The sequence below is a fragment of the Macaca mulatta genome, chromosome 16 (genome assembly GCF_049350105.2).
Source record: "Macaca mulatta isolate MMU2019108-1 chromosome 16, T2T-MMU8v2.0, whole genome shotgun sequence".
Classification (NCBI taxonomy): Eukaryota; Metazoa; Chordata; class Mammalia; order Primates; family Cercopithecidae; genus Macaca; species Macaca mulatta.
In genome coordinates, this window is record NC_133421.1 from 61,660,759 (window position 1) to 61,685,077 (window position 24,319).

General features: G+C 35.3%; 1 protein-coding gene across 4 annotated transcripts in view; it reads left to right on the forward strand.

The window, feature by feature from the left end:
• The window catches only part of SKAP1 (src kinase associated phosphoprotein 1), a 325,743-nt gene that overhangs the window by 78,175 nt on the left and 223,249 nt on the right, over positions 1 to 24,319 (forward strand). For all 4 annotated transcript variants that reach the window (XR_013406615.1, XR_013406614.1, XM_015119393.3 and 1 more), the window contains exon 4: positions 6,574 to 6,675. Coding sequence is in view for 2 of the 4 variants with exons in the window: in XM_015119393.3 (XP_014974879.2) it covers positions 6,574 to 6,675 (102 nt within the window). In the remaining 2 variants the exon portion in view is untranslated. The remainder of the gene's footprint in view (positions 1 to 6,573; positions 6,676 to 24,319) is intronic.

The following is a 24,319-nucleotide window of genomic DNA, read 5'->3' on the forward strand; positions in this document are numbered from 1 at the left end:
GTCAAAAGATACTGAAAATTCAGTTGGATAGCTTTGTAATAAGAATTAAGGACTGAGAATACAGAAAACAAACCAAACAAAACAGAACTATGAGCCAATAATTCCAGATTATGATTGCCTGGTCACCGTATGATAAATGCATTCATTTAACAATATATTTATCCATATACTACCAAATATCAAGTTTATATATTTTGAATTATGTCAAAATCTCATTACTGTTGAAAATATTCCCACTCATCAGGTTCCATTTTAGTACCAGTTGAACAATACCAGTGGTAGATGAAATGTGTGTTAGTGTGAAGCTGGAATGATTGCTGACAGGCTGTAATTTGCTTTATAAAGTGTGGGTTGTCATATATACAATTATCTGGTTTATATTTGTTGCTGCCAGCCCTCCAGTTTGTTAACATCCAGGAGTTATGCCTTTATGTGAAACCTAAGAAGGGTTAAAAATCTCAACATTTTCTTAGAGGGTGGGAGAGGAGAAGAAAGGTTCACACAGTGACTACTTTTTTCTCTCTCTTGTTTCTTTTTCTTTTCTTTTCTTTTCTTTTCTTTTTTTTTTTTTTTTTTTTTTTTTGACTAGGATGATGCTACACACTACAGCTCACCCTACTGGTCAAAATTAAAAACTGCATTACAAAGGACCATTTTCTTGAGGGAAAAAAGAAAAAAAAAGAACTTTTCAATTAGCTCCCACTGACATTTTCCTGTCCAATCCACCACTGACAGATGTACTTCATTCTGAGAATATCATTAAGCTATGCTGCCCTTTCAGTTGTTGGATTCACAGGTGTTGTTATAGTGATTATACTAAGAGTGTCTAATCAATTTGGCTCCATTTGTGATTATTTAGACTGTGCCACTCTCCTCAAATGTTATCTCTAAAGGTTCTTAAGAAGGCTGTTATTCTTAGCATGATTACATAATTAGCAAACAGTATCCTAAGCTAAAACCTGTAGTCTTAGGCTCAATTTACTTCTTGTACATTCAAGATCCAGTTGGAGCAACTTTTTAAAAGAATGATAAATGGAAACTTTCTTTACCTGACCTGTCATTTGTTCTGTAGACTTAATGACATTCAGTACCATTACACTCACTGCCAGGGCCTTGGGGGGAAAAAGGAATATTTATACACTGAGTTATAGATAGATGTAGTAAGGGGGAAAAAAAGAGAGAGAGAGAGAGAGATAGGCAGAAAGTCTGACTGTATAGAACAGAGAAGAATTTGAGACCTTCACTATACATGGATTAATCACAAGAACTAACCACACAGATCCAAATGGATATTTAGAAATTGGTGAAGCCTCTAGGATGTTCTCTGGAAAATGTAGTACATTTTCTAATGCATGAATATGTGCAAAATGGTATGTAATTTATAATGGAAGTGCTGACAGAATTTTAGTTTTGGTGCAGCAAATGTGCTCTATAATATATTTACATGTGAGTAACATTTCATGTATGGTCACATCTGTACCCAACATATTTATTTAGTTGGTATTAGATTCAATAACTTAGTTGAATGGTTATAATAAGGAACAATAAGCTGCAGTTTTGCTAATCTTACTATAGTTCAGCTTTGGGAGCTGCATTACTATTAAATTGGCCCATGAAAATCTGGCAGTATTAATGCTATCAAGCATGAAAACTAACTGGACTTGGATCAGGGAACCTCATTTATAGCATTTTAGTGAGAATTTATTAGTTTAAAGAGGGAGCTGTATTTCTTACAGGATCTTAAATATTAAATAGAATAGGAAGTCATGTGTTCCCTTCCAACAACAACAATAATTTAAAATTTTTCAATTTTAAATTAATCTCAATTTCCTTATATAATCCAGAGATACTTGGTGAAGTAATAGCAAACCCTAGTGTTTTTTGTTGTTGTCATTCTTTTTTTTGAGGTGGAGTTTCGCTCTTGTTGCCCAGGCTGGAGTGCAATGGCACAATTTCGGCTCACCGCAACCTCTGCCTCCCGGGTTCAAGCGATTCTCCTGCCTCAGCCTCCCGAGTAGCTGGGATTACAGGCATGTGCCACCACTCCCAGCTAATTTTTTGTATTTTTAGTAGAGACAGGGTTTTCCATGTTGGTCAGGCTGGTCTCAAACCCTGAACTCAGGTGATCTGCCTGCCTCGGCCTCCCAAAGTGCTAGGATTACAGGCATGAGCCACGACGCCCGGCTGCAAACCCTAGTTTTTAACCGCGCCATATAAACAGTTGGTTGCAAATATGAGTAGAGTTTTTATAATATAGCTCACAATTAATTTGAAGAGAAATAAAAGATGATGACGTAGACTAACATAAAAAATCGAGCCTTTACATATTGAATAAGCAAACTTATAAGTTTTCTCTGTTATTTGTTATTTTCTCACTTTTTTTAATGCTTAAACCATTTTCTGTCTTTTTTCATTTCTTTCTCATTTATCTGGTAAAATTGTCATTATGGCCTGTTTTTGTCTCAAAATAGTACCTGCAACTTCAGGACTAAACGGATTTGCTGTGAACTAAAATAGTTACAAGGGGAACATCATCATGGTTCATTTTTCTCCCTGTTTTATTTGGAATTGAATTAGTAAATGAAAGTTTTAGCAGTTTAATTCACTTCTCCATAAAGTTTATGGAGCAGCAACAGCTGGTTGAATCTGTGGCAGAAAAAGCCAACTTCTAGTGGCCAAGCCTATTGTTTCAGAATTAAGGGGGAAAGCTCATTAACTGTTAATGAAAACACAGGGAATAAAAACAAATAGCACAGAAACCCTAGGAAATAATTACCTTACACCTGACACAAAGCTGCTTTATCTTTCTGCTCCAACCCTCAGAAATTCCCAACTTATCACTCTGTAGAGCATGAATGAAATTGAGTTTGACTCTCGGAAAAAAAGAATAGAGAAATCATCCCGCTTATGGGCCCCTCAGCACATACTTGGTGGAGGACCTGCCATTGAATATGCCAAGGAGTGTATCTAATGCCCGATTCTTATGACACTTAGGCTATAGGAGCAAATTACCTGCTAATAGCAGGTGAACCCTTGATATAGTTCCACCAGATCTTGTTTAGAAATACAAAGAGAAAGGATTGAAGGTAATGGATGTGATTAATGGAGATATGGTGTGTTAAAATATATATCTGTATAGAAATATATTGATTCTGCTGGAGTTGCAGAGGGAAAGTGTGTCTCCAGTGGCAAAGGGTCTTGCTTGTGAGAAAGCCACTCTAAGCAGATGGAGTTCTAAGCCCTAATTGTAGAGCTGCTGAGTGGAAATGTCTGTCACTATAGTTTGTGATCATTTATGTCTGATCCCACTGGACTACAGTTGTGGCCATTTGGAACTGCAATTGTCAGAGCTATAGACAAATCCAGAGAACACGTATGGTTATGTTTTAAAGAAAAATGATGTTCTTAAACTTAAACAAATCCAAAATGACCACAGTAATTGCTGTTCTTCTATAAAACTTTTCACCCATGCATCCTCAGTAGTTGTAATCATTTCAATTACACGGGAGTGTCTATTTATATGGTGCTATAGCCTTGTTTCTGTGTGTGCCCAAGGGAACTGGGTCACTTGATATGACACTAAGAACACTTATAATAACATCTCCATCATCAGGAACTAATTGCACTTGGGTGTAAAGCTTATTTCTAAATGTTCCTGCACCACAACCATTTGTACTACTGACCTAGGCTCTGTTTTGCTGCATTGAGTTGTATATCGTTGTCGTTGGGTACTTTACAGAGGAACTGTCTCGTGTTTGACACCAGGGGTGGCTGTTGAAAGCACACCTTGGGTGACTATACTCAGAAACCATAGGAATCATGTGGAAGTGACTTTTCCATCTGAAGTTAGGAAAGCAAGTGCCAAACCCAGGCAGGTGTTTTGGGTAAGACTTTAAAAACTGAGGCTGTGAAGGCAATGTGATACCCTGGATTGGATCCTAAAACAGAAAAAGGACATTAATGGAAAACTTGTGAAATCCAAATAGAGTCTGTAGTTTAGTTAATAGCAATATACCAATGTTAATTTATTGGTTTTGGCAGATAGACCTCAATTATGTAAGAAGTTGACATTGGGGGAAACTGGGGGAAGGGTGTGTAGGAACTCTGTACTATCTTTGCAACACTTACATAAATCTAAAATTATTCCAAAATAAAAAGTTCACTAAAAAAAAAAAAGCCCTTCCTGATATGCATGTTTTTTAAAAAAGCTTAGAATGCGAGCATGTACTTTTTTCTTTTCTTTTCTTTTCTTTTTTTTTTTTTTTAGAGACAGGGCTCACTCTGTTGTCTAGGTTGGAGTGCAGTGGCATAGTCATGGCTCACTGTAGCTTTTACCTCCTTGGCTCAAACAATCCCCCCATCTCAGCCTCTCAAGTAGCTGGGACCACAGGCACAAGCCACCATGCCTGGCTAATTTTTCTACTTTTTGTAGAGACAGAGTTTCATCATGTTGTCCAGGCTGGTCTCGAACTCCTAGGCTCAAATCATCCACCTGCCTTGGCCTCCCAAAGTGCTGGGATTACAGGCGTGAGCTACTGGCTTGGCTAGGTTCTTTTTCTTTAATGGTAGATTTGCCACATTTTTGAACTAAGCAGAAAACTAGTTTACAAATAATGTTTATAAATAATGTTCAGTATATACTACAAAAGTTAAATTTTGCTTGGCAATTCCAGTACTTTTTTTTTATTTTTAAGGATTTTTATTTGGCTTAAAATAAAAATTCCATTTAACCTTGCAGCTCACTTTCAGGTTACTAGCCAGGCAGTCCATTTAGATTGTGTTGGTAATATAATTTTAGTGGACTTCCAATGATGTAAAATTTGAGCATTTTAATCCTCAGTCCAGTATTTGAGAATTTTTCTGGTTATTGTGGAAATTACACAGTGATGCTGTAAGCATAGCTATAAACTTTGTATCCTGATAAGTAAACTAATAAAGCAGAGTAACTCTTCTGGCTTTGGCCAATGACTATTGTGTAAGTTTTCTACAATTTTTATTTATCTTTTCCATAATAAACTTTATAGTTTATTTCTAAAGTCCTATATTTGTAGGTGTTCAACTCAGTTATGGACATCTACCTACCGTACAGCATTTGAAGAAGAGTCTAGATATGATCATCTAATTTATGGAAAGAGAAGGCTACAGCCATTCTCTTTTTATCATTTTATAACCTCCCTAGTTTTCTAGTTTAATTGTAGGAAATAAACCTTTAAAGTGAGGCAATACAGATTCTATGTAGGTTGTTTGGTTTCACAGCTCCCTAGTTGAAATCCAAGGCCAAAACTCTACAGTATTTACTGAGATTAGCATTGGTGATTTCCTTTGGAAATTAGTATTTGAGATAATATTAAATTCAGTTGAAAATCCTATTTTCATGTTTGTGAAATGAAATAAGCAGCTGTCGGTATCCTTTTATCAGCAGACTGTACCTCTATTTGGGGGATTTTAAGCAAAGTCATTTGCAATACAGAGCCTTTTCTTCCGGTTTCTGAATGAGCTAACATCTTCTGTCTGAACCTTTTAAAGTATCAAAATAACATTGGCCATTTCTACAGAATACAATCCAATGTATATTGAAAACACACAAAAGAGATTAGCATTAATTGCATAATTCAGTATTGTATATACATTACCTTTTATCAAAGCCATTTTACAGAACAAATATTATCTTCTTAGGGCTTTTAGAATTCCTAAGAGGTCAGTTGCCTAGGCTGTAAACTAGAATTACAAAGAAAAAACTTTGTTAGTGTTGTAGAACAAATAGGAATACAGTCCAGCAAAGTCTAGGTTCTCTCTATTTTTATACCTCTCTTACTTTTCAGAGAAAGACTATTGAGCTTGCTATATTATATCATGTATAGAAGGTTAAACCTTTGCGTCAGTCCTATTTCACTTGAAATAGAGTCATGCAGGGAGACATAGTATATATTAATATAAATTTAATTTTTTTCTTTTTTTAGATGGAGTCTTGCTCTTGTCACCCAGGCTGGAGTGCAATGGTACAATCTCAGCTCACTGCAACCTCCACCTCCCGGGTTCAAGCGATTCTCCTGCCCTAGCCTCCTGAGTAGCTGGGATTATAGGCGCCCACCACCACGCCCTGCTAATTTTTGAGAAAAGGAGATGGGGTTTCACCATATTGGCCAGGCTGATCTTGAACTCCTGACCTCAGGTGATCCACCTGCCTGGGCCTCCCAAAGTGCTGGGATTACAGGTGTGACCCACCATGCCTGGCTGAATATAAATTTATATAGCTATGTTTTTATTTTAAGTATGATAGATAAATTTCTTTCTGGTGACAAGAGGTATTCCCACTCTAAGCTAACAGTTCCTAAGTTTTAGTGACAGAGTTACTTGAGTGGAAAATTTTTCATCCAGGTAAGTTGGTTCTTGAACTTGTTTAACTGTTTCCAATATGTTAATGGATAGTGGCCATGTTCATCATCGAGTAAAAGATAATCTCTTTTTTTTTTATGATCATACATAGATCTCTTCCAGTACCATACCAAGGATGTATCCTTTTATAAGGATGTCCAAAGGTTGACCTTATTTTCTCTCTTTTTTGTCCCTCAGGAGGAGACTTCGGACAGGACAGCTCTGATGATAATCACAGTGGGACTCTTGGCCTGTCCCTCACATCCGACACACACTTTTTGTCAGATTATCAGGATGAGGGTGAGTGTTATCCTTCTGGATTTTGGGTGACTACCATACTTTATTATCTTTTGTCCTGACATCTTTGCCTTTTGTCATTTTGTATCCAGCAGCCTTTGGTGGGTTTTCTTTACTGGTAATCACTAGTTTGCAAAGAACAACTATTTGTTTCATTGTGGTGCTGATCCTCCTTGGTAATTCAATACTTCTGAAGTTAATGTATTTAGGGAGACACTAATTCCATATTGGAACAGGAAGACATCATTATTGATCTTTTTATAAAAACTGTAGCTCAAAAGCTAAGAGGGCATTTTAAGATTCAGGGCCTAGTTTATACCATTCTTTTGGATTTTTTAGCTTTACTGATTTACATGAGAATTGAAGCTTTTATTTAATGATTATTGGATTATTAGTTTTCTGTGGATCATTTGAGACCCTTGAGCTCATCATATTATAATAAGATACCATCTCACCTGTGCTTCTCACATACCCCTGACTATATTGGTATTGCTCAAGTGGAAGGGAAAGCCACAAGAACCACAGTGCGAATCTTCCTGGAGCATCAATTTTACTTGAATATTTGGGAATGAGAGGAGTTAAATAATTCAGTCGTTAGAAACATTATTTTTATATTCAAAATTCCATAGTATGTAACAGAGTGAAATGCAAAATATATATGAATTTTTAAGATAAGACATAAAATATAAATGTTTTGGCCTGACAGCTGCCAGTTTCTGGCTCAGGCCTAGATTTCCTAAGTGTGGGGATCCACTGTGCCTCTTCTGGCATGTGGCCACCTGAGCAGAAGGTTTCATCATCACGGATGCACATGGTTTTCTTATCAGAGTCTCTCTCATGCCTTCCCAGTAGGGTTAAAAAAGTAGAGGTGCTACTAAACTGAACATTAAATTGGAAACACTTTATTCATTTAGGGATTGGGAATAAAGTTGGTAAATTTTTCCTTACTTTTCTTTGTTAGTCTGTAATCTTTCCATTTCTTTTTATTTCGATTTCATGAGCTTAACAATTTCTGTTTTACTCTCTTTTTACTTTATCCATTGATTGTTATTTCATTTAGCCCTTTTGACGATTCATGTTTTTTCCCTTTCATTGACTCGATAACCTCCACATAAGAACTATGGGTTGAATCACACAGAAACATTTTATTTTGCTTGGGCTTTGTATAATAGCACAATTAGTAATACCCAAGTTTTAAAATGGGGTTTGTAATATAGGATCTGTGTATTGATTCAGGTATTACACTAAAAACATTGTTTGGACTAAAAGTTTAATAATTACATTGGTAGCTGATTAATAATTGTAGAAAATTAACAGTGCAAAACAGGAAGAAATCAACCTTTCATTTGTTTTTGATTAATCTAATGCTTGACAGAATTAGAACAATAGTGCCTCATTAATCCTTAGGTCACTTATTTGGTATTTCCAACTTTCCCAAACACAACTGAGAACACAATAAGTAATCCAGAAAGGCCTCTAAGTGGAAATAGATGTGACTTATGTACCTTGCTCTTCGAAGAACCCCTGAGGCCCTTTGGTGAGGAATCTTCTTACACATTTCTAACCAATACAGTGTTTTGGTTTCTCAGCCCACAGTAGAGCTTCAAATTAGAAGAAGGGGGTACTATAAAGGCATCAATTAACAAATAAGATTAAGGTAAGAAACAGAAGAACAAAACTTTATATAGATAACAAAATCTATAAAGAAAATTTATATAAGAATAATTTTTTTGGCCGGGCGCGGTGGCTCAAGCCTGTAATCCCAGCACTTTGGGAGGCCAAGACGGGCGGATCACGAGGTCAGGAGATCGAGACCATCCTGGCGAACACGGTGAAACCCCGTCTCTACTAAAAAATACAAAAAACTAGCCGGGCGAGGCGTCGGGCGCCTGTAGTCCTAGCTACTCGGGAGGCTGAGGCAGGAGAATGGCGTCAACCCGGGGGGCGGAGCTTGCAGTGAGCTGAGATCCGGCCACTGCACTCTAGCCCGGGCGACAGAGCCAGACTCCGTCTCAAAAAAAAAAAAAAAAAAGAATAATTTTTTTAATAGTTTGGGGTCATTTTCTATGATATAGAAAAAGTGCATGCTCACCCAAGTGCTCAGTACCTTAATAAATTAAAACTTTTTTAGCTAGCATTTATTGAGCACTTACTATTTGCCTCGCATCATCTGTATGGTAAGCACTCTGCATATGTCGTCATTTGATCCTCAAGACTGCCCTAAAATGTAGATATTAGGATTATGCTTATTTTACAGACAAGGAAACAGACTCAAGGAAGTTAACTTATCTAAAATCACACAGCTAGTAAGCAGTAGTGCCAGAATTTCCGCCTACATAGTCTGGTTCTAAAACCTCTGGTCTTAACCACTCTGCTATCCTTACCACTATCCTTGTCTGAGATATCCAAAAAAATAGATTCATACTCCAAACATTTTGGCTGAGACCATACAGTTACAAATACTATGCTTAAAAATATTTTCATTAAAATAGTTGAAATTTAGGAAAAACATTTGTGTTGAAAGAGGTAAATCTGGAAAACTCCAAAGTGGAAAACTTTGTTCCATAACAGTTCCTCACAAGAGAGGAGTTAATTATATTAGTAATATTAAATTCTTACTTACTAAATTTTTGTTTTTAGTTCTGTGCATGAAATTAAAAGAATTCCCAAAGTGACATAGTCAATGGTAGAGGTAGGAATAGACCTATTTATGTGTTAAAAACTTGATTATAAGATGATATGATACTGTTTAAATATGAGTTTCTGCAAAGCATTGAATCTAGTACAGTGCCTGAGTGCCTAATAAACAACAGACACAATAAATGTTCATTTTCATCCCCTGAAAATTAAAGATACATATATTTCCTGTGAAATTAAAGAGAAAGTTATAAAGGTGTCAAAATTTTGAGCAATGTCTATATCCTCTTTAATTAGATTTTACCATGATAGAGAATGGTAACACTTGATATGCTACTTACTCATTTTTTAAAACAAATATTTATTTAAAGATTCCTAGGTAACACCAAGACACTGTGTTAAGCTGCAGGTGAAAAATGCAGTGAGAAAGCAGATACAGTCCCTGCCCTCATGGAGCTTACTATCTCATTGGGAAAACTATTAATAAGTAGACAAATAAACAAATATAAAGTTAGTGTCTTTATAGATAGCTAAGTCAATTATTTATGAAGAAAAGATGTTCATCTTTATGTTTTATTTTTTATTATTATTTTTTGAGACAGAGTTTTGCTCTGTCACCCAGGTTAGAGTGCAGTGGCAGGATTTCGGCTCACTGCAAGCTCCACCTCCCGGGTTCACACCATTCTCCTGCCTCAGCCTCCTGAGTAGCTGGGACTACAGGCGTCCGCCACCACGCCCAGCTAATTTTTTTGCATTTTTAGTAGAGACAGGGTTTCACCAAGTTAGCCAGGATGGTCTCGACTTCCTGACCTTGTGATCCACCCTCCTTGGCCTCTCAGGTATTCCTCTTTGACATTCTTTGTAATGACAGTTATTTTAGCCTTTTGGAATTTTATCTTCATTAGAAAATGTAAAAATATTTCAGATATTTTATCTTCCACTGTCAGCTAGAATAGTATCCTAGACTTGCCATTATAAAAGAATACACAGTCTGGCCCATCCACCCATAACTTTAGTGATGAGGGGCAATAACCATGGTACGTATCGTGTTTAGGTCATGGCTTTGTGAAAACTACAAAGAGTTCTAGAAGAATGTAGAAACCTGGCCAGGTACACAGCAAAAAATGAAAACCAAGGTTACAGGCTAACTCATGCATAAAAATGAGAGCAGGTTGCCACCTAATTACAATTCTTTCTCCTTTTCCTTTGTAAATGCTCATAATTTGAAGGCAGAGAGAGACACCCACAAGAGCACAGCCCCACCATCGGGAACGAAAACTTGCTAACGAGTAATAACATTTAGATTTCTAAACTAAAAGCATAGTTTTTACCATATGGAAGGAAAAAAATATAGTAGGAAACATTGACCACAGTACTTAGTACAAGAGCCAGGCAGCTACAAAGCTCAAGATCTGATTGTTTTCAGTGTCCAAAATACACAGTGGATTTTAATGTATTTATAAACTTACTTTGTTAGTATAATGAAGAATCCCTGTGTACATACATTATTTTAAAAAGTGGATTGGGGAAAGTGATCATTCTATAAGCAGGGTATAGTGACTCCTTCTGGAAGAAAGAGAAAAAATAAAATTATTTTAGAAGAAACCTAAAATCTATGATAATATATTATTTGTTATATATGATTACATTCTAATTAATGGGGTGAATGGATATTGAACAATTAAATCTGGATAGAGGTGAGAATATTTTAGAGCTTCTTTGTGCATCAGGATGTTGAATGTTAGAGAAGATTCTTATTCTTCAGCCAAATGAGAAACAAGTGGAAAAGGAAAGACTGTAACTATCATTGGAAAAGAGTAGTAATGAATAACTGAAGAGCCTGTTGTTGATTGATTTTATTATATACTTGTTGATTTAAAAGAAATTACAAACATGTTAAAGTACCAATAGTAGCTATTTTCAACTCCATGCCATTTCTGAAAAGTACATTTAAAAATATAGAGAATATTCTGGAAATAAAAGTAACCATTTTTTTACAGTGCTATTTTTAGCACTTTTAAGACATTTCTCTGTTTTCATTTTAGTTCTAAAATACAAGTGAATTTTGGATTTAAGATTATGACTAATAATAGACTAGCTTTTATTGATAATTGTGGGTTTTATTTTTATAATAGTGGGGAGAAAGCATTAGATATGAATGTATTTTAAACAAAACTATTTTAGTATTCTGAAATTAAAATGAAGGTTTAATTTATTGATTATATTATTGTAGCTGGAGTTCAAGTTTGTCTTAAATTTCATGGTGCCAAAGTTAGTATCATGAAATCTGGGAATTGGAAGGGATGATAAAGTCATCTAGTAATAGGAACCATTTATTGAGTGTTTACTATGCTTTACTAAGTGCTTTCCATGGGTTATCTCATTTAATTCTCAATCCGGCTCAGAGAGGAAGACACTGTTACCCATTTTGCAGGTAAAATAATCAGGCTTAGAGGAATTAATTGACTTAACCAAGGATGACACATCTAACCCATGTGAGGGACTAGAGTTCCAACAGATTTCAAAGCCGTTGTTTTTGAAGAGTTCTGCTGAGGTGGATGTTTGTCCTCTGTAGACATCTACTCTTATGAACTTTCCAACTCATTTTCCTTATTGCTTTTTTCACTGAATATAATGTTGATTTTTAAAATAAATGTATTCACAGCTAAAAATTATCCTCTAAATGCTTTTACTGTATCTCACAAAAATTCATTCATAATTATTCTAAGTGTTTTATCATTTCCTTTATGATATCCTTTTTAACTGATGTGTTATTTAGAAGCATTTTTTGTGTTTTTGTTCTATTTTTATTTTAGTTTGTTTTGTTGTAGTTTCAAGAATTTTAAAACCTACTCTTTTATTAGTGACTTCTGATTTTATTACATTATAATCTAAGAGCACATTGTATATTATTTTGATTCTTTGGACTTTGTTGAGACTTCCTTTGTAGCTGTAATGATCAGGTTTTGCTTATGCGCTATGTGTGCTCTAGAAATATTTATTGATTACACTCTTATTCTTTTTATTTTTATAAATAATACTCTTTAAGTATTTTATATTCCTAGATTTTCTTTTCTCTCCTGAGAGGACTGTGTAAAATCTCCAATTACAATTGTAGATGTATTCATTTTTTTCCATGTTTTGTTTTGTTTTGTTTTCAGGGTCATATTATTAGGTACTTATAAAGAGCTCTAATTGATTAAAAAGACCCCCTCTTAATGAACTGAAATCCTATTCCTAGAACTTCCACTTATTTAGTTTCGCCTCTAAACCTATGAGAGCATCCCCAATAGACTTTATTTTATTTATTTATTTATTTATTTATTTATTTATTTATTTATTTGTTTATTTGAGACAGAGTCTAGCTCTGTTGCCCAGGCTGGAGTGCAGTGGCATGACCTTGGCTTACTGCAATCTCCACCTCCTGGGTTCAAGTGATTCTCCTGCCTCAGCCTCCTAAGTAGCTGGGACTACAGGTGCCCACCACCACACCCAGCTAAGTTTTTGCTTTTTTTTTTTTTTTTTTTGAGATGGAGTCTCACTGTGTCACCCAGGCTAGAGTGCAGTGGTGTGATCTCGGCCCACTGCAACCTCCATCTCCCAGATTCAAGTGATTCTCTTGCCTCAGCCTCCTGAGTAGCTGAGATTACAGGCACCCACCACACGCCCAGCTAATTTTTGTATTTTTAGTAAAGACAGGGTTTCACCATGTTCGTCAGGCTGGTCTTGAACTCCTGACCTCGTGATCCACCCACCTTGGCCTCCCAAAGTGCAAGGATTACAGGTGTGGGCCACCGCGCCTGGCCACTGATAGACTTTATACTCAGTGAGTATAAAAAATGTTTGTAAGCCAGTTTGAGATCCCTATTGTTGTGAGTCAGGGGTAAGGCCTGATTTTAGTGTATAAATTATATTGTTTCACAGAGTAAATAACCTGAGCTTCTTACAGTGTTTACTGAGGTATATGAATTAATGATGCAGGGATTAGAGGTAAATGACCTCATTGATCAGGATAAATCTTGGATGGAATCTTGCTGGCAACTTTGGAGTAAAATGTGCGTAATTTAGGGCTACTTTACTTGGAGTGTTAGAAACCTATGTAGGTTCAGTCACTGGGTACCCTAGCACCAATAATACATAGTATTCTAGCACCAATAGGACCCTAGTAGATTGAAAAAATTAATGGCTTAAAAACAGCAAGCCATTTGCTTCCTTCTCACTGATGGGGTTAGGCTTGTTAACTTTCTTCATGTGTATTTTTTTAAAACTATGTAAGCTATGCGAACATATTTGGAATTTTTAGTTCCTTTTTATTCTGTGATATGAAGATAATGAAAATGACTCAATATAGTCTCTTTCCATAAATAAGTCTGTAAATAAACATATATGCATACATATATATTTTCAAGCAAGCATTTTTCTCATTTTCTTTTTATTCTTCAGACAACTCCTTTGATCTTTGTTGGTAGCTAGAAGGTATATTTTTCTTTAATAAAGGCACATGGCTCCTGTCAAAGCTAATGGAAGTTATGTATGTGTGTTTAGAGGCACATACTGTGGAAGAACATAAAAACTTATATCCATGTTTGTGTTTTTGGAGCCAAAGAATGAATTCAACAGTAGAACACACACTTTCATGAACCTGGCAGATTTCTGAACAAGTTTGTGTTGGCTTTAGGTAAGTCCATCAGATTTCAGATCATTGGGAGAAATTAAGGACTCAGTGTTGAGTTTACTGTGATAAGGGTAAGTAAACTGTCACTCAGGATCACAGTGGCTTCCTTCATGAAGATAAATGTCTTATTAGATCTAAGACATCATGTCGTTTATATAGTCTGGTATAAATCACAGATGAAGATGACGAGCTGGGCTTCCAAGTTGACAGTAATTTATATTACTTAAACAAATGGTTACCAAGGATTATACATGTTTTTGTGAAGAATTAAAAAACAATAACAATTATCTGTCTATGAATGACCCGTTTTTCATTTTCAGCCCAGCATGTTGGGCTGTTGTTGTGTGTTTAAACTCTGACTTTTCATCCAGTACCCAGTAAAGTGCTCTCACATGTGTTGATAGCTGGATATCTTCCATAATGCTTCTTTCACTAAAACAAACTGCTTGCGAATTTAACCCATATATTTGGGTTAAATTCTATGTAAAATCATGGAATTTAAGAGCTGGAAGAGACTTGGCAATCACCTAATCTAGTCTCTGTTTTAACAAAGAGAAAACTAAATTTTAAAGATGCTAAGTTGTCAGGTGTGGTGGCTCACGCCTGTAATCCCAGAACTTTGAGAGGCCAAGGTGAGTGGATCACTTGAGGTCAGGAGTTTGAGACCAGCCTGGCCAACATGATGAAACTCCATCTCTACTAAAAATATTAAAAAATTAGCTTGGCATGGTGGCAGGTGCCTGTAATCCCAGCTACTCGGGAGGCTGAGGCAGGAAAATTGCTTGAACCTGGGAGGCAGAGGTTGCAATGAGCCAAGATTGCACCACTGCACTCCAGCCTGGGCGACAAGAGTGAAACTCCATCTGAAAAGAAAGAAAGAAAGAAAGAAAGAAAGAAAGAAAGAGAGAGAGAGAGAGAGAGAGAGAGAAACCAAATGAAGAAAGAAGGAAGGAAGGAAGGGAGGAAGAAAGGAAGGAAGGAAGGAAGATACTAAGTGTCTCCATCCTACAACCAGCAAGTGATAGAGCCAGTATCATACCCAAGACCACCTCTCTGAGAGTGACCTCTCCTGGCTTACACTGCATGCATTCCCTCACCTGCATGATCTCAGTATGCTTTTCAATGCTGCCTCCACAGAGGTTTGTAGAAGGCCTGATCCTGGCTCCTAGGTGATTTCTTGCAAGTTTCAGTCAAGTTCTTCAGACACATGTGTCTCTCTTGCCTATATACATTCTTATTATTTTCCTAGGATGATTTGGGAGTGGTATAGTTTATAAAGAATTTCAAAAAGGCTCCATAAATGCCAACAATTATAGTTATGAATAACATGCATTAAGCCCCTGAATTGATTTGACACAAAACTAATTAATTATCTTTTTTGGCCTTTTTGTCCATGTTATAGATTTTAATATACTACTAATGAAGAGTTAGTTATTGAATACCAATATTGAATGTCCTTATTCAATCATGAGTTTGGATGCTGTGTAGAGTATACAAAAAAGGAATAATATGTGATTCCTTAGTGAGCAAATAATCTAGTTGAAGAGAGACGATTCGGGTACCTTCACAACTAAGCATATGGTACATAATCCAGTGTTGATGACTGGGGACAGAGTTTGCAGAAAAACCTGATTGGTTGGACTTGCAGTAGTTTGGAAGAAAGTTAAAATAATATTTGACCTAGGTTTTTGCCAAAGTGTTTTTAGAAATCTTTTCCAGAGCAGAGTATGAGCAAAAGTCCATTCTTTGAAAGGTCAAACATTTATTGAGTTTCTACTCAGTAAATGGCAAAATAACAGTGACCATTTTTAAGTGCAAATAGTTGATTTTTAAATGAGTGACTTGACAGAAGAGAGTAAGCTTTTTCATTATGGCTTGAATATTCTTTTGTTTCTCTCCAAATTCTAAACTAGTCAACAAATTTAATGGTAATGTGAAAGTTCTAGTATATGATTATCAAAGATCTTTTATATATCTATCTGATTGATATATGAATCAGTCAGAGGTGGGGAGGGATTATATATCTTTGGATGCTGTTGATGAGAAAATCTTATACAACATATTTTATTACCTTGTTCTTAGAATCTGTACTGCATTATAATAAATGTAGCATCTGCTTTATAGATGAACATTGAATGACCCCAAGTTTGGCTATCTTTCCTAAGACAATCAGCGCTAAAGTTCTAGAGGTCTGAATTCTGAGGTATAATTTTAACCACCAGACTATCCTTCCTCAAGCTCCAAAGTCACTGACCATTTTTACCTCAAAATCTCATATTCACTTTAATCAGAAAGAATTTCATTTAAGCATAAAATAACTCTTTTGGGCCAAGTATGTTTGTGTTTATACGTAATATATATATTCAACTCTTCCTGCTTTGATCGTTTTTGTTTTTCTACTAGTCGTAATTTCTTTTGGTCTAACATAGAAGTCTGACTTTTCAAGTAAAAAAGAAATGTTAATAACACTGTTTAATGCAACGCTGAACCACGTCTTAATCCGGAATATTATGGCGTACTAGGGAAAGATTGTTGAATTCACAAACTATATTATACTTCTGCTCTAGGCTGTCTTTCTAACTTTGAGTGACAGCCTTTTTTATGTTGGGCCCTAAGTAGCTTAAGTCCGGGTACACTGGTCTAGCAGGAAAGAAAGATTATACGGAATAGATTCTCTGGCTTGTAAAAGATTGGGATTTAGAGGGGAATTGTTCCTTTATGGGAAGTTTTCACTTATAGAAGCCTTTTCCAATTTGCTGCCCCATTTTGTTAAAATATAGCTTATATGGTATAGTATATTTTCACAGAATACTCTGAAAGATAGACATTGTTGTCTTGGTTAATTTTATTATATTGTCTCATTATAATACCCCAGATTTTATTTTAATCAACAAAACATAGGGTTAACTAGAATTACTAGCTCTTCTCTCTACAAGTGATCATTATCATCAGTGAAAGACATTTGTGAATGCCCAAGAATATAGTTGAACCTAGAGATTGTCAGAGCTTAGGGAAAAAAATTACTTTGAGTTATCTAATCTAGCCCTTCTAATGAATTCACATCATTCTTACTAATATCTCATTTAATTAATTATCAAATAGAGTTATTATGCTTTGGGTCCTCCCTTTGCTGGACATCTTTCCCGCCCAACTATTATTCCTAATTTATTCTTCATGTCTAACCTAAACTTTTCCTTTCTTAGTTTCAGGCCATTGCTCTTTTCTATACCATCTTCTGAGACTGAATAATTCCCCTAATTCATTTATATTGTTACCTTTAGAAAGTATTAAAGACTGAACATTTATCCCCAGAGTCTTCACTTTTCCAAACTACATAAATTTCAGTTCTCTTAATCCTTACCTCACTCTGCCCCTGTCATACTTCCAGTGCTTAGATATTTTATCACGCTGCTTGATATTTCCCATTCCAAGGGGATCACCTAACGAAGAGAGCTGCCCTATGGGGAGGGGAGTGCTCAAGAGTAAAATCTCATATAAACCACTAGAAGATGCCTAAGTGTTTATTTGATGTTGGTATTGGTGATCATCTGGAGAGCACACCAGTGTAGTGCTTGCTTTGGCATATGTTGGAATATATGTGTATTTTAATGCTTTAATGTATTATGGCCTGTTGTAATTGAATGTCTATAAAGTAGCAGTTAAGAGGGTTTTATAGACCTTGGAAGAGATCAGAATTCTCTAGCTCCCTCTCGTGGTAAAAGGAAATACTACTTTTGGGCTTTTCTGGATTTTTGTTTTGTTTTGCTTTAGTGAAGAGGAAAGCTAAGATATGTAAGTTCTCAACATGTGAGCTTACGTAGCGAATTCAAAAATTAAAACTGTTATATGTATGTGTGCTTACACACACACATACTCAGATATGAGAAATTCATGTTCTTTTATTAATTCCTTAAAACCTCAAAAATATTACTTTCTTACAATCATTTCATATATTCTTATTATTACACAAGTTAAAGGGAGGATAAATAAAACTATAATCTTGAGGGTTTGTATTCCTAAACAGATAAAGGAAGTGGGTTAAATATGAATTTTAAACCAAATTTACAGGTATTTTTTTCCTTTGCCAATTACAAATGGATGTGGTTAGCATTTCTAACGTATTTAATCAGATCTCCCGTGTCTCCTACAACATATTAATTTTACAGCTTATTATTGTAGCATTCCTTCTATGGTAGACACATTTCAGATATTGAAGTTCTAAGTAAGTGGCAAATAGCTGAAGAAGACACTGAACTGGTGTGCAAATGTCTTCATGTGAATTGCCTATGGAATAAATTTTTACAGGTAGCAAAAAATTATGTTTGTTTTCTAGAAGACTACTAAAAGTAACCCTTCTGCCTTGAAATAGTTGATCTCTAGACAAGAACCAATGAAAAGTTGCTATTAATATGTCTTAGATGGCAATGCAGAAAGTGATTAAAATTAGACACTATCCCTAAGTTTGTTTTGTTTTGTTTTAGGCTATTCAGAAACTTGAGTAATGGTTAAGGTAGACTGTTTTATGCTCAAATCACATTCTGATGAAAATATGGGGTCCTATTTAGTTATTCTGGGAACTCTAGGAATAAATTTGAGACCATGCTTTTTAATATTAAATATTGTCCTTTTTTCCCCAAAAGGGAGTACTGAATATTATACTCATTGAGGAATTGTAAGAGAAGAATGATATAGACATACCACAACAAAATGAAAACGAGTTGGTCGCAGGTGAAATAAGTGAGAATATGCAATAATCAAATATCAATTAGGAAGCTCGTAATTTTGACTAATTTTTCTTCTTTCTCCCCTACTTTAAGAGATTATAATTATTTTTTAAAAATAAGGAAATCAATTTACTTTTATTAAACTATGTGCTTCTCCCTTAAGATATGTGAATATGATTTTAATCTTAGCTATTTATTAATATTAATTTTTAGTATTGACATTCCTATGAGCACCTGAAGAAAAAATTTAACCAACCTACAGATCAAACCTCTTAATAGCAAAACATTTATGGATCTACATAGGAATGATCTAATTTGTATGCATTTTTTAAAAATAATAATTTGATATAACATTTTTTAGATTTAACTGCAATCAAGTTAGGCAATCTTACCTTGATCTCTTGATCTGTGTCAGATTTCTTAGATACCTGCTGGGCCTGATTTTTTTTAATGTAAAGGCCATGCTTTCATGAGACAGATAAAATTGTGGATTTTTATAAAAACTCTGGAACATTCTTATCTGAGTAGAGAAGCAGAAGATGGCCTTTAGTTATACCTGTGCTATTTACTACTATGTACATTTCAATTGCTTTGGTCACCAAAAAGTTGTGATTGTTTTTGGAAATACATTCTTTATTGTTTTTAAGTTATTGATATATTTTCACAAAGCTCTCTGAAGGGATCTGTCTTTACTTGGCTTTGGAAAATGTTCATTCTAGAATATTTTTAAAACAGATTTTATTAATTAGCTTAATATTTTGTACTCTTCCGTTTAGCACTATTAGGGAAATTACAATGACTAGCTTTTTGAATATTAAAGTTGATAACAGCATAATATAGAAATTATTTGCAGAAGTTTAACCTGTGTAACCATAAGAGGGTGTCAGGGTCTCTTGGGGTATCAGAATAGTTGTCAAAGTGTAGGATAGAAGGCGATTTCCTAGGAAACTGCATCTGAGTACCTGTTGAGTATCTTATTTTAAATATGATTATTTTCTTTATCATATAATTGAAACTGAAAGTAAGGCAGTTTCCTTCTACCTTCTTTGCTTTCTTGCTCTCTGTGTGCAAATGCTTTCATCTGTAAAGCAAATATCTTTCTTAATTTTCCTAGGAAACATCAGGACAATTCAAGGAGCTCTTCATGTGGAATCTTTTGCATGTTTGCTTTCTCAAAAATAGCAAATTTACTTAAATTTGATAGTATTAGTATTTTAAATGTTTTCCCCCTAATTTGGATTCATTAAAATTCCCTATTTGTTTGGGGTGAGATACATTAGAAGGAGCTAAACAGGGAAAACTTTTTACTGCTTTCATATTTGTTCCATGGATACATTACAATTTTAAATTGTAATGTAATTCCCTAACTCTAAATATATTAATTTGGTTAGATATATTTCATTCAGTGTTAAGAGGCAATACATATAGCTTGTCTTGCCAGCAGAAAAACATTTTTCAGCAATATAAGATGTCTCAGCTTTGTCTATTCAGATAAAAAGGTATATGAAAGAATAATGACTTTGCCTATCAGATGCAAAGAAATTTAGGACAAATGGTGGAAAAGTTCATATCAATTCCAGTGCAGTTAGGAGGCTAGGCTACTCCACTAACTAGATCTGGCAAAAATAAATGAGGACTAACTTGTGAAGGCACATAAATCATAAGCTTTCAGAGTGTTTACATTTTTATCTAATGCTGGCCTTCTGTCAGCATTTTTGTTGCTTCTTACATGCTTACATTATTTCTTACATTATTACATTTTGTTGTTTCTTTCTGTTTTTAAGAAGTTAGTTAAGGGAAATAGCTGAAATTGTACAAGTGGTGATTTGGTAAATTCTGCCAGTTGAGTAAGTAATTGTGACACATTTCATAGTTTGCTTATGATTGTTACAGGGTGAGATACTGTATATTGAAATTATGGCTGTTACAGTATGAATCACTATACAGAACATTGCAGAGGTCCTGGTCTAGCAATGCAGAAGCCACCACCTAGGTAAAAAGTTTTGCAACTTTAAGTTTACTTTTCCTATCTAGAATAGGCAAAAATTGAGTTCTGTCTGATTTACTTAATAATTCTAACATATTATATTTTTCAGTCCAAGTAATATAAGACCATGCTGGGTATGATTTTCAATATACGGCAAAAGTGTAAAATTAAGAAAAGATTTCTATGAAATTTTTTGCACACTCTGCTAAATGAATTATTGAAATTCCAATAAAGAATTTTTTTAAAACCCTAAAAAGCAGTGTAGGTTTTATTTTTCCCTCAATTCTTTCATGTCTCATAAATGTCTCCATGAAAGCTGTATCTGCAGAGTTAGTAAAGAATATATTCTACAATATTTATCCCATCAGGAAGATTTTTAAAACGTGGCATCTTGATATGAGATATTGACTGAGGTAGGCTGGCAGTTTTACTGGCCTGGCAGATGCAGCAGGTTTGCAGTAAATCCTTGTGGTTAAAAATCCCTGAGAAGTTTTTGATTAAGAAACTTTTACTATCCTTTTAAAATGAAATATGCTGGTCATTTTTTAAATGATAAAAGCAGATATTTCATGTTATCGTCTAAAGTTTAGTTTCTGAAATATATTTTAATAAGTTTGTTATATGAAAGTTCCTGGATTTCCAAGATGTTAACTTAAATTATCAGTTCATCGTCCAGCCTATCCAGAGAGCATGTAAAAAGAAATTATAAAAGTAAGCCTATTCAACAAAAATAATACAATTTTATATTTTAAATCTGAAAACCTGCATACAGAGCAGTTAATAAGATTATTCTTGTATAAATGTTATCAGTTATTTAAAGCTGTAATAATATAATAAACTATGCTGAAAGGTAAAATTAAAGAAAATGTATTTTAAAATAAGAATGTAATTATTTTTTAAAAGTACTTTTAAAAAACAAACTAAAATCATGAGGTAGTTTTTAAAAAGGCATTACAAGTTACATTTCTACTTAGAATCAGTAAGGACAATGATTAATTTACAACATAATGTGAAGAGAGTGGCAAAATTTTATTGGCAAGATATGTTTAGAAATAATATTTTGTATAAAAATTCACAATTAAAATTTATAATTTATTGAGAATTAAATTTTGTAGATGATGCATAGCTCTTTAAAAAGCCACATGTTCAATGAATATATTTCATCCTCCTTAGATGCTTTATTAACTAGCTTATTACTAAAAAAAGCCATATATGGCCTTTCTTCTTAAATTTTGCATGAAAGCTAGTATTTTGCATGAAAACTAGATTTTTTTTAAAGCCTTATATGATTATCTTTTTTTTTTTTTTTTTTCTTGAGACGGAGTTTCGCTCTTGTTGCCAGGCTGAATGGAGCCAATGGCGCGATCTTGGCTCACTGCAACCTCCGCCTCCCGGGTTCAAGCGATTCTCCTGCCTCAGCCTTTCTAGTAGCTGAGATTACAGGCATGCGCCACCACGCCCGGCTAATTTTGTATTTTTAGTAGAGACGGGATATGTCCATGTTGGTCAGGCTGGTCTCCAACTCCCCACCTGAGGTGATCCGCCTGCCTTGGCCTTCCAAAGTGCTGGGATTACAGGCGTGAGCCACCACGCCCAGCCTATGTGATTATCTTTAAATTTTTTGATTTAATGAAGTAAGAGCAGAGGTTAAAAGAGATGTTTCAAATTAGTTCCTGGTTACTATCGAAGAATATGTGTCTATATTTTGCCAAATTAAACTTAAAAAAAATCCACATCATATTAACAAAAACTGCTCCTTAACTCACTAAGATTCTGTGTTCTATTCCACAATTTCAAGAGAAGTAGCTAAAACAATCGGCATCATTCTTCACCTAGATAATGCTTTCTCTGCAGCTAATAGCCCCTTGTTCATCAAGGAAACGAATGTGCACGGAGGTGACATGTTCTTCACCCACTGCTCTTTGTTCGAGGGTCCCTCAGACTGATTGTATCAGCCTCAGCACTGATAAATATCCCCCCAAACTTTAACACTATGTTAAATTGAGTTATGAGGTTTTAAGGTTACACTCCTCTGGCTGAAGGTTGATTGTCTCTGAGAGATAAAGGAATCATGCCCAACGATAACAGAATCCTTGCCATGGGATAATCCTGGTTATTGAACTCATAGTTCTCTTTACTTGGTTACTTGGTCACTCTTTGTTGTTTTTTTCCCCCCTGGGGAATAACTGGCTACTAAATTTGTGATTCACCACTCTTCACCCACTCCCCCAAAGATATTTTAGCAGGACCCACAACACCACAGCAGTTGAAAGAACGAGACAACTCAAGCAAATAGAACAGCTTCTTGAAATGTGCTGTCACTTAGGGTGTGCCAACTGCCAGAAGCAAGAGGGACACAATTCTTATTTGCCCTTCTGGCAGCATGAATGAAGAGGGCGGGTTGCAGAATGCTTCCCTTCTCCTTCCCACAGCCTTCCAATGTCTCATGCATACGTTTAACCTCCGGTGGTTTGTTTGGTTTTTGTTTTTCTTTGTTGAGTTGTGACTTTTGGATTATGCTCTGATGGCAGAAATGTTAGACTTGCTGTCCAGGCAAAATTTTAAGCCGCAACCTTTGTTGGTGACAGTGATAGTGGCAGTCCTTTATGCCAATCTGCAGTTCCAATCCACATACCGCTCCATAACTGTCTTCATAATAGTAAAAACTACCAAATAATGGTAAATTAAAGGCTTTCCGATTAATTGTGAATACTCATTTTTTTCCTTCTCATATAAAATTTTTAAAACTAAAAAAATAATTAACTGGAATTGATAATACCATAGAGAAAAACTTAAGTTTACCTGCATCCTAGGAGTACGAGAGAAAGCCCTGTGTAGGGAGAAGTGTTTAAACAAAAGCATAAATACCACCATCCTGCAAAAGATTTATTAGCCTGGCCTTCATTACCAACAACAACAATCACTTACTTAGCACATAACTATGCTGAATACATGGCACTCTATAAGGTGAATTAATAGTACCTGCTTTCTATAATAAATTTATTGAATGCCTACCATGTGCCAGACATAGTATTTTACACACATTACCTCTAATCATCATTACTACTGTGCATTGTGGGTATTATTATTTCCTTATCACAGATGAAGAAATTCAAGCATCAGAAAAATTAATCTGCCCGAGTTTCTCCACTAATAAGGGGGCAGAGACAGGATTTGATCAAGTCTCCGTAGTTCCAAAACCCATATTATTTCTAGTATGCCTCACAGAAAAGGTAGTAACGTTGATTTTTGTTTGTTTTTTTGGCTTTTTTTAGATAAAGTCTCACTCTTGTCCCCCAGGCTGGAGTGCAATGGCCTGATCTCAGCTTACTGCAACCTCCGCCTCCCAGGTTCAAGTGACTCTCCTGCCTCAGCCTCCCAAGTAGCTGAGATTACAGGTGCCTGCCACCACGCCTGGCTGGTTTTTGTATTTTTTTAGTAGAGACGGGGTTTCACCATATTGGCCAGGCTGGTCTTGAACTCCTGACCTCAAGTGATCCCTCCGTCTTGGCCTCCCAAAGTTCTGGGATTACAGGCATGAGCCACCATGCCCAGTCACGTTGATTGTTACTCCTCCAGATTTTTGTGTGCCCTGCTAAAAGGAAAACAGAGACTCCAGAGTTA